Source organism: Pimephales promelas, chromosome 23 (assembly GCF_988280905.1).
Source record: "Pimephales promelas chromosome 23, fPimPro1.hap1.1, whole genome shotgun sequence".
In the NCBI taxonomy this organism is placed as follows: Eukaryota; Metazoa; Chordata; class Actinopteri; order Cypriniformes; family Leuciscidae; genus Pimephales; species Pimephales promelas.
In genome coordinates this window covers 25433289-25445000 of record NC_142791.1, presented here as the reverse complement: position 1 = coordinate 25445000, position 11712 = coordinate 25433289, and the positions used below count along the sequence as shown (strand labels likewise).

Here is an 11712-nt window from a genome sequence, read left to right as displayed (position 1 = left end):
TTTTTTTTAAGTGAACTACTCCTTTAAGAAGCCTATGGAGGAGTATCCAGCTCTCAGATTAATCAGAAATATCTTAATTTGTGTTCTGAAGATGAATGAAAGTCTTACGGGGTTGAACAACATAAGGGAGAGTAATTACTGACTGAGTTTCCATTTTGGGGTGAACTAACCCTTTAATACTGGAATATTAGCCTTATATTAGAAAATATCACGTCAAGAAAAAAAGAAAAGAAAAAAATGTCCTCCTAAGTTTGTCCCTCTGCAGCCTTTACGATTTGCTATACCTTTATTTACATAGCGCTTTATTCAATACAGATACAGATATTCAATACACACTGAGTGCGAAATTCACAGGCGAAATTTTCGCACGTTAAAAAAATAAATACAACCTCATGTTTTTTCAATCACGTTTACAAACTGTTACAAACTTTCATTCGTCATAAAATTTTCGCATCCGTAGCAAGCATTTTGAATGTTGTTTTGACAATTCAGAGCCACCGAAAAACGCATACGAAAATTTCGGGACCATTACAGTGAAAACAGGAAAATGATTCAATGATGCAAACAGGGCTGCATTTCCCAAAAGCATTGTAAGCCTAAGTTGATTGTAGAACAATTGCCACCAATGGTCTCTAAAATCAACTTAAGCTTACGATGCTTTTGGGAAACCCAGCCCAGCTCTAAAAGTAAAAAAAAGTGTAATTTTTCAGCTGAAGCTATAAATGTGACCATTATTAAAATATTAACAACATTTTTAACTTTATTAGGCTTTTTAAATTAGTCAAAATTCAAAGTAAAAGAATAAATAGCTTATATAATAGTCCTAATAAAAGAGAAGAAAAGAGCTTATGTTTTAAACTGCAGCTTTCGGTGAGATATTAGCTGCTTATTATGTCTGTCAAAGACAGAAGAATAAATTAGTGGATTTACTGCTGCACTTAAATGAAAACTAAACTCCTGAAACTTTGGAGTGTGAACGTGAGCACTTGTCTTCTTAGCAGCATGAAAAATAAAGCCTTTATTCATTCTGTGAATAGATTATAATCAGAAAGATATATAGATGTATATAATATGAAACTGACAATCATTTAATCGCGAGCCCACCGGTTCGGCAAAGAAAACTCTTTAGAATCAAATAATCTGAAACCATTGCAGTGAACCTCTTATCTGAAACAAGTTTAATAGCTTAATACAGTGGTGTGAATAAGTTTTTGCCCCCATGCTAAAGTTGCCTAAAAAGAGGAATAAAAAATCATCTTTTGGATATTGATCTTAATGCCTTAATTAGAAAAATGAGGAAAACTCCAACCTTTAAGGACACAAATTTTCTTTGTGAATGAATAATGTATCATAAATAAATAAATGTTTTTCCTTAAAATACAGGGTGCATAAGTCATTGCCCCCCTATGTTAAATTCCCATAGAGTCAGGCAGATTTTTATTTTTAAAAGCCAGTTATTTCATGGATCCAGGATAATATGCATCCTGATAAAGTTCCCTTGGCCTTTGGAATTAAAATATCCCCACATCATCAAACACCATTCACCATGCCTTGAGATTGGCATGGTTTTACTTCAGTTAGCCTAATAGCTGGTTTGATTTGCATTGAAAGATGATCTTATGGAAAGTACCCCATGCCAATCTCTAGGTGTGGTGGAAGGTGTGTGATGATGTGGGGATATTTTAATTCCAAAGGCCAAGGGAACTTTATCAGGATGCATATTATCCTGGATCCATGAAATCTGAAAAAAATCTGCCTGACTCTATGGGAATTTAACATAGGGGGGCAATGACTTATGCACCCTGTATTTTAAGGAAAAACATTTATTTATTTATGATACATTATTCATTCACAAAGAAAATTTGTGTCCTTAAAGGTTGGAGTTTTCCTCATTTTTCTAATTAAGGCATTAAGATCAATATCCAAAAGATGATTTTTTATTCCTCTTTTTAGGCAACTTTAGCATGGGGGCAAAAACTTATTCACACCACTGTAGAACTCAGTGAGCTTGTGTTAAACATTTTCGACGCAGTGACTCATTTAAACGCATCTGATTGGCCGTTCCGTTCACCTGACTTGTCTGTGATTGGCTACAATGCTCAACGCTGCAAAAGCACATTAGTAGTAGTAACTTTTGTAGAAATTATAAACATAATGCTATAATTTTAAATGATTTAATACTATTTCACAATAATACAGTTTTAACTGTATTTCTTATCAAAATACAAATATAATGCAGTTATTTTAAATTATTTAAAAACATTTCACAAAATTACTGTTTTAACTGTATTTTGATCAAATAAATGCAGCCTTGGTGAGTAGAAGAGACTTTAAAAAAAAAAAAAAAAGAAGTGTATGACAACCCATGTTTGAATATCAAGACTTTATCAGGATGGCCTGAATACTGAAAACAGCCTGTATAACTCACAATATCAATCAGATGACGGAAAATAATATCATGAATAATAGTCACAGCAGTTTTATGACTTTTGATGCAAGAAACCTTTTTTTTAAGTGTAAAACCCCCCACGAAAAAGTTCATCTCGCAGTTCACATCTGAATCTTGCAGTTCATGTCTGAAGTTGCGCTCATGACACCGTTTCATTAGTATAATTATCTGAGAGGTGATTTAGGTTGCAATAAAGCAGTCAAACTAGGAGCCAAAGGTTTCATGCGAGTTCCTCAATAATTATACAGAGGCTTGAACTAGTTTAATTGCTACTCACTCTTCTGAATGACAACCGCCGCTCGTCCCAGTCTCTCCAGAAGACGGGCCAACTCCTCCTGGTGCCAGTACTTGAAAAACAAACGTGACGATCTGAAAGAGCAACACAGGGGAACTGCTGTGACTTGTTTAATATTATCTGAACCTTTTAAGCATCTAATTTATTGGCTCGTATAATACTAAGCCAAATTAAACTTAAAGAAAACATGTTAGAGCCTGTGAAAGATTTTACAAACCTAAAATCCTGACAGGACTATCAAAACAAAAAAGATTTCAAAAACTTTCTGAAGGAAATGTGAATGATTAGGGGGTTTGTTTAAATCAGTAACTGTACTAATGATTAATGAACAATAATAATAGTGATGCATGTCTTAAATGCCACTAATAATGCGTATTATTGCATTTACTTCATTTAGACAGGTTGCATCAGGCTCAAACTTACCCACACTTCCAGCCAGAGAGTTCAGTGCTGTTGAGGATCGACATACAACTAAAAGCAAAAAAGAAAAGGAGAACCATCGTAGATGAAACCAAATTATCATTATCAGTACATATCATCATGAAGAGCTCATTTAAAAGGGGCACAAAGCAATCTTATGTTATTTATTTTAGATTTTCCACTCTAGATTTTATTATAGATTTTCCACTTCTTCGTGCACTAATAAGAATGGCATTTTATTTATTTTTTCATTGTATACATATATAAATACATATTGTGCAAATAAATTCAACTAAAACCAATTATTTATTAGAGAAAGGAGACAGCTGAGGAAGCAATTGAGAAGAGCAGAACAAAGTCAGAAGGAGGGACTCAATCCATAAAAGATGAGCTCGCAACATTGCGCAGAGCTGAGCGCCTACGGAAACGCTAAAAAAAAGGAGCGTGCGAGAGCTAGTTTCTATAAAAACCCATTCACATTGGTAAATAAGTTATTCACCAGTGAAAAGAATGGCACATTAAAAGCATCTAAGGTTGAGCTGGAGAGATATTTGGAGGAATTGCACACAGATGCAAAAAGGCATGAGCCTATGTCAATTCCATCAGACATACCACCTATCAACCCACCAGAATACCAAATGGAGGACTGTGCACCTAAGTGGAAAGAGGTGGGCTGTGAGAAAGGCCATAGAGAGTGTAAAAGAAGAGTTCAGGAGTTGTACGAATTCTGTGGAAATTGATGAAAGTGGCATGGGAAAAACAGGTTGTGCCTAGAGCATGGCGCAGAGCAGGTGGAGTCTTTACACCGAAAGAAAAAGATGCTACAAGCACTTCAATACAAAAAGCAGGGTCAGGTTTCCAAGGATGCTTAGAACACATCAATGTGATCTGGCAACATATTCAATCAGCTAAAAAGGAAAGGAAGGAGCTCCATATGACATTCCTGGATTTGGCTAATGCATATGGTTCAGTGCCACATGAGCCTCTTTGGGCAGCATCAGTGTACCAATGTCAATAACAAATTTAGTGAAAGCCTACTTTGGAGATTTGCAATTTAGTTTCTCAACCCCAGAATTCAGCACTGCATGGCAATGCCTAGAGGTGGTAATAGTGGCAGGATCCACCATTTCTCTAATGGCTTTTACCATGGCAATGGAAGTAATCATTAGGGCATCAAGATGGGTAGTAGGAGGAGAGCGCTCGGCTTCAGGGATACGACAACCACCAATTAGAGGATAAATGGATGACATTACGACCATGACTACAACAGTAGCCCGCACTAATCGGTTATTGGGTAAATTAACCGATAACAATGAATGGGCATGAATGCAATTTAAAGGGATAGTTCACTTTGAAATAATTTTTTGGTATGTTTTAGCTTAGCTCAAGGGCATCCAAGACGTAGGTGTCTTTGTTTCCACAGTATTTTCAATTTTGACATTTTTCAGTCAAACCGTTGTTGTCTATCAGTCATACACTGGAGGCTAAGGGGGTCCACCAAAAAGCATGCACAGAGAAGTCAAAATTAAACATGATTTAATGACTCGTAAATGTAAGTACACATTGATGGCCTAAGACACGAAACGAGCGGTTTGTGTGAGAAAACCAACAGTATTTCACCACTAATTACTTCACAGGGCTCGAGACTAACGGGGGACGATAAAAAATGTGTTTAGGACGAACAGAAATATTCTCCAGGACGCCTAACGTTACAGGACGAAAGACATTTTGTATGGGAATTTATAGGGCTCGAATTTCGGCGCGGGTATTGCGCATAATTCTAATCATTCCCCACAGGTCTCCTAATTATAATGCGGGATATTCCCGCAATCGTAATCCACAAAGATTATAAAATGCCAGACGCAATTTCACGAACAGCGCGAGTGTTCAGCGGTGCCGTGTCTTCTCTTCTCTCAAAATGTTGTGGAAGGCAAGCATCAGTCGCTGCTGCGAGAATACACACTCACGTTCAGGAGTGGGACATGACGGAATATTCACTCACACAATCGGGCAAGCAGTGCATCGTGAATGAAGTTTACCATTTGCACGTCTTTTTAAGTCTTACCAGTTTAAACATTCAGGCGATTTTAAACTGATCAGTGCTCGCGCGCTCTCTGGGATGACTATGCGCACATACATAGAAAATCCGCCTCAAGAACAGCTGGCCAGTAACAAAAGTTATTTTTCACGGATTATATTGCATTTAACACTCAAAACTGTGAGTCTTCGTGAGTACAATAGTCTAAATATAGTCGGTTTTGTCTTTAATAAGCATAAAACGCATGCCAGTATAATGAACACAGTATCCGTGCCCTAGCTCTTAAAGAGACAGCAACCATATATCTGTCGGTCAAATTTTGTCGTCAAAACAACAAGTTTAAGGAATTAAAGTTAAAGCGATCAGGATTGATGGCCTATGTAGGCCTATTTAATTTATTCTGGACTAAAATAATATCCAGTGTTATTTTCCATTTGATTACTTTATTCAGTTTCTGTCTATGAATATAGTGTTAGACCTTCAAAAACTTTTCTCTTTATTTGTATCTTTATCTGTATCTGTATTGCATGTTCAAACTTTAAAATCATTCATATTAACTGCTTAATAGATTTTTTTTTTCTCTGCAAGTATGTAGGTTTGGAAATTTTAGAGAAATTCTAAATTCTAAATTAATGCATTAAAGTTGAACTAAACCCAATATAGTCATCTGAATTGTTTTAGTTAACTAACAGCTATGGATGATAACAGCAGGTACAGAAACAACATTTTTATTTTGGGATGGTTGACATTCACTTTAGGACGGTTCAAATTGTCATTCAGGACGGTTCCAGGACGGAGGTGAAAAAAGTTAGTCTGGAGCCCTGCATCGTTTTTACCTCTTGTAATCACAGCCATGACAAAATGATCTGACGGCACGGGCGCTTCGGTCTGCGCATGCGCTGGAAGGGATCGCTTGCGCGCGGACGTCACTCTTTGTTTATACAGAGATTTCAGAAGTTTTACCTTTCACTAAACATATTTAGATATACGGGAAACCGCAATGGAAGACGATTTCGATACATCTAAATATGTTTAGTAAAAGGTAAAACTTCCGAAATCTCTGTGTAAATATTGAGTGACGTCACACGCAAGCGATCACTTCCGGCGCAACATTGAACTGATTCAGTTCGGTTCAGTTGGACAATGCACAACTGATTCAGATCACTTGGACGTCACTGTGATTACACGAGGTAAAAACGATATAAATACTGTTCGATTTCTCACACAAACCGCTCGTTTCGTGTCTTAAGCCATCAATGTGTACTTACATTTACGAGTCATTAAATCATGTTTAATTTGGACTTCTCTGTGCATGCTCTTTGAGGTGGACCCCCTAAAACTGCATTATAGGACTGATAGACAACACCGGTTTGACCGAAAAATGTCAAAATTGAAAATACTGTGGAAACAAAGACTCCTACATCTTGGATGCCCTTGAGGTAAGATAAAACATATAAAAAAATGTATTTCAAAGAGAACTATCCCTTTAAGCCCTCTAAATCAAGGAGCATCTCTATAATTAAAAGGCAAAGTAGTAGATAAAACATTCTTCATTAATGGTGAGGCAATACCAACAGTTTCTGAGAAGCCAGTGAACAGTTTTGGGAGATGGTACGATGGGGATCTAAGGGACACAGTTCGAGTGGGAGAAGTTAGTGGAAGGGTTGAAGAGCATGAAGGCAAGCTAAAGCTCTGGTGCTTTCAGTTTGGTCTACTGCCGAAGTTGCTGTGGCCATTGACTGTGTACGAGGTTTCTTTGACAACTGTGGATAAGCTGAAAGCGTTAATAAGTTCATACATCAGGAAATGGTTGGGAGTTCCTCAGCAGAGTGGGACTTTGTAGTAAAGGAATATTCAAGCTGCCCGTCTCCGCTTTAACCAATGAGTTTAAAGGGTTAGTTCACCCAAAAATGAAAATTAAGTCATTAATTACTCACCCCCATGCTGTTCCAACGCCGTAAGACCTTCGTTCATCTTCGGAACACAAATAAAGACATTTTTGATTGAATCTGAGAGCTGGATCAGTCCTACATAGACTGCCTAAGGGACTGGCTCTTGACGGCCCATAAAGTCATTAAAGAAAAGGGTTAAAATATTCCATGTGCCTACAGCGGCTCAATTATAAGTTTATCAAGCGACGAGACTACTTTTTGTGCGAAAAAAACATAAATAACTTTATTCCACTATTCCATTACTTCCTTATGGGCGCATGCGCGAGAACTGAGACGAGGACGTTCTCATTCGTCTACTTCTTGTTACCGGCTGCTCACCGCTTAGGAGTTTTACCGCCACCTACCGTATAAGATGATGTGCTGATATAGCTGGAAGCACAAAACTTTCTGTTTACAAGCAGAGGAAGATGCGCGCTGTACATACGCTTTTCAATTTGCGTATTTTCCGCACTATAAGGTGCACTTAAAAGCCTTTAATCTTCTCAAAAAACGACAGTGTTCCTTATAATCCGGAGCGCCTTATATATGGAACATCATTTTATACGGTAGGTGGCGGTAAAACTCCTAAGCGGTGAGCAGCCGGTAACAAGAAGTAGACGAATGAGAACGTCCTCGTCTCAGTTCTCGCGCATGCGCCCATAAGGAAGTAATGGAATAGTGGAATAAAGTCGTTATTTATGTTTTTTTCGCACAAAAAGTAGTCTCATCGCTTGATAAACTTATAATTGAGCCGCTGTAGCCACATGGAATATTTAAACCTTTTCTTTAATGACTTTATGGGCCGTCAAGAGCCAGTCCCTTAGGCAGTCTATGTAGGACTGATCCAGCTCTCAGATTCAATCAAAAATATCTTTATTTGTGTTCCGAAGATGAACGAAGGTCTTACGGCGTTGGAACAGCATGGGGGTGAGTAATTAATGACTTAATTTTCATTTTTGGGTGAACTAACCCTTTAAAAGCACCGAGGTCAGGCTGGAAATAACCTTAGTAGAGTCACGCAACGAATGTGTAAGGGAGGCAGCCCCTGTGTTAAAAACTGGTAGAAAGTGGTCAGCAAAGAAATCTGTGGAAGATGCAAAGGCTCCCCTTCAAATTGGGGATATGGTGGGACAGGTACAGCATGGAAGAGGGGGTTTTGGGCTCAGTTTAGCTCCTCCTAAATGGCACAAGGCAGGCCCAGCTCAAAGGAGGAAGCTGGTAGTCAACGAGGTGCGAAAGCAGGAGGAGAGGATGAGGTGTATAAAGGCCATTTCCCAGGCCAAGCAGGGAGAGTGGATGAGATGGGACAGTGTGGAACAACGCAAGATGGGCTGGCAAGACCTTTGGTCAATGGAAGAGAGTAGGATCAGTTTCCTTATTAGGTCAACATTTGATATTCTCCCATCACCACAGAACCTAAACCTCTGGGTAGGAGAGCATCCCTCTTGTCCTTTGTGTTCATCACCTGCCACATTAAGGCCGTGTGTCCACTAGGGCTGCACGATTCTTGCTAAAATGTGAATCACGATTTTTCTCCATGGGAATTGAGATCTCGATTCTCTTACACGATTCTCTTTTTTTCCATCCAAAATGTATTGCACTCAAGTAAAAAAAAAAAAAAAAAAAAAAAAACACAAGACAGTCTAATAAAGTGCAGTAACAAAAAAAATCTAAATTATTTAAGCTGGTTCTTTGGGGCTAGCCTATGTAGCTGTCTGTGTATTAGTCATGAACTAAAAGTAAGTGTAGGCTATATTTAATATTTTCTGGCTAGTTTACTATAGCTTTTTTTTATAATCAGACATCACACTTTCACCCAAACTGAATAATTACAAACAAGTTTAAATGGGTAGCCTAAATCTTCTATAAATATTTGAGTCTTCATATCTAAAACTCTCCAAAATGCTCTATGTAAAACTGCGGTTTTCCAAACTTTCGTGTTGTTTGAAGACCTCTCTCTCTCTCTCTCTCTCTCTCTCTCTCTCTCTCTCTCTCTCTCTCTCTCTCTCTCTCTCTCTCTCCGCCCTTTCAAGCGCAGCAGTTTCTATTCTACATCATCACTCGCCGATCAAACTAGGCTTTGGCGGGACTAATATGTGCTAAAGCGGCCTCCAAAAAGCAGACGATCTGACGGTTTTAGAAGATTAACAAACCGAAATTAAAAAACAGACCCGCCCTATTTGAGACGAGCTTTTATTTACCCAAACCTGCAGCCACACAGGCGTGTAAAAGATACAGGCGTCTATGGGACTCGGCTATTATTTTTATATAAGTTTTAAGGTACTTCAGTTCTTGTTAAAACTGACTAGATATTGTGTGAAACTACTTTTTGAGTGAAATCATTAATTTTGTCCCTCAAAAGTGTGCTTTCACTTTAATTGAGCGCGCGTTTCACTGCTGCTCACGCGCTGCCCCTGCGCCCGGTGAATACTTTGATTAACATGCAAGCCCAAAAAAAATATGCGCTGCTCACGTGCAACAACTTTAATTTAGACATTCCCTGATGAAACGTCCGCATGATTGATTTGTGAATTATTGTTTTGTTTTTGTGTGACCAATATAACGCGTAAATGCAGCATGATCTGAATGCAGGGAAATACACGGAAGTGAATCGCCATCATTAAGAAAGGAGATCGCATTTATGTTTGAATCGAGATCGTGATTTTTTTTCGATTAATCGTGCAGCCCTAGTGTCCACCAAAGCGTTTTTAGCCAGCTGAAAACGCTAGACGCTCTGCTGAACTTCAGTCATTAACACCAGACAGAAGGATATTCACATCCCCATATGAATGGACGTGTAAATGGATGGGGCACAGGTTTATCTTGAGTGAAGTTTTAACATCTACTCTCGTGTAATGGAAATCTGCTGGTCTTGAACTTTACACTAAGCTATAATGTTTTATGGCAATGTTTACATACTTTTATTTTGTATGCTTTTAGTCTGCTAGCGAAAGCAGTTGATAATAGGGAGCTTACTCCTCTCATGCGAGTTAACATTATGTAAACATTTGTCATATGTACTATACTCTTCTTTAGGTTGAAAACCTGTTGGTTTATTACTTGGTGCACCTTTAACACAATATGATGCATCTGCTGCTCAAACCTGCTCTTGTCTGACGGGAGATCCGGTTTCAGCAGCAGAATGTTGTACCTACGGGACAGAAATCTGAGTCATACTGCAGGTAATCTGATGTAATGAACTGATAAAATGTCATTTTTCCTGCCAGCACACAAACCTCTCTGCAAACTCCTTGAAAGTTGGACGCCATGAGAAACCGTCCCGCCGGATTCGGATTGTTTCCATTAGACCGTTGTATCTCAGCTAGAGAGGAGGAGACAGAAAATAAGAACATAAATATGATGGATGGGACGATTGAGATTCTGAAAGGTACCGTTAGGTAACTTTTAAATAGATAGTTCACCTAAAAAATAATTACTTATTCACTCATTTTTATTCTGTTTTTTCCATGAACACAAAAACGTCTCTTGAACGAACAACAAAATTAGATTTTTACCATCAAACTAAAAAATTAACCAAAAAAGTAACAAAAGCAGTTTATCCACATTGTGATAAGCTGAAAAATGAATATTCTTTCAAAAATGTTCTTTTGTATTTTATAGGAAGAAAGGGAGCATACAGATTTGGAATGCTAAAAAAATATTAACTTATAAATAATATAAGTAAATGTACGTGGCCTTCAAACCGTATTCACTTTATAGACCTTTATCCTGTAATTTTGGACAAATGTGGGCTCAGAGGACTGTATAAATTATATTATGTTATATCACAATTATATTACTATCTTCGATAAAGTTTATGGTGTTTTTTTTAAATTTTGGGGGTATTTTTGAATTTATTTACTTCAAAAAGCACCATATTTCTATGTAAATTATGCTTATTTTTATGTTTTATTTTTAACTACATTAAAGTATAATTCCAATAAGTTCTTAGAGCTAAAACCTAAAGATTAAGTGACTTTGCTGTCACCTGGTGTCTTATTTTGGCTTATTTTAGAATGCTCTAAATTACAGTTTTCCCCATTCATTTCTATGGGTGCCCATTTTTGACCCAAATACAAGATTAATGAGTTTTTTTTCCACCCACTTAACATTGTAGAATTGAGTCAAAAAAAAATTGTGTGTGTTCAGGAGGCAAACTTATGAAAAGTAGCCAAGTCTTGTACCGCTCAGATCAAGGGAAGTATTTAAAAAAAAAAAAATCAAAACAATTTTGCCCACATTTGTCCAGAATATGGTTTTAGGGTTAAATATTACATCATTACATATATTAGACATAAATAATAAAATAATTGTTTATGTAATATTTTGTTTTTAAATTTCATGCCAAAAATGGCAATATCTGAAATTGTTGATGGGAATTTTTTTGATCCCCATGATGAGGAAAACAGCGTATAAATCATACTAAGTAATGTTTTTTGAAAATGTAACGGTTAGGGTTAGTGTAAGGGAGAGAATATACAGTTCGTACAGTATAAAAATCATTATGTCCATGGAAAGTCCCCATAAGTTAACACATGAAATCACAACGTGTGGGCGCGCAAATCAAGTTTTGATATTA

General features: G+C 37.4%; 1 protein-coding gene and 1 long non-coding RNA gene across 2 annotated transcripts in view; one reads left to right on the top strand and one right to left on the bottom strand.

Annotated features, from left to right (window-relative positions):
• LOC148969471 (uncharacterized) overlaps positions 1 to 11712 on the top strand; it is a 364565-nt gene that overhangs the window by 17922 nt on the left and 334931 nt on the right. The gene's annotated exons all lie outside the window — the stretch shown is intronic.
• Positions 1 to 11712, bottom strand: part of unm_sa41569 (un-named sa41569) — a 46037-nt gene that overhangs the window by 9257 nt on the left and 25068 nt on the right. Inside the window, exons 19-22 of the mRNA XM_089126195.1 lie at positions 10370 to 10455; positions 10237 to 10284; positions 3168 to 3215; positions 2727 to 2818 (exon numbers count right to left, since the gene is read on the bottom strand). Of these exons, the coding sequence (XP_088982321.1) occupies positions 2727 to 2818; positions 3168 to 3215; positions 10237 to 10284; positions 10370 to 10455 (274 nt within the window). The remainder of the gene's footprint in view (positions 1 to 2726; positions 2819 to 3167; positions 3216 to 10236; positions 10285 to 10369; positions 10456 to 11712) is intronic.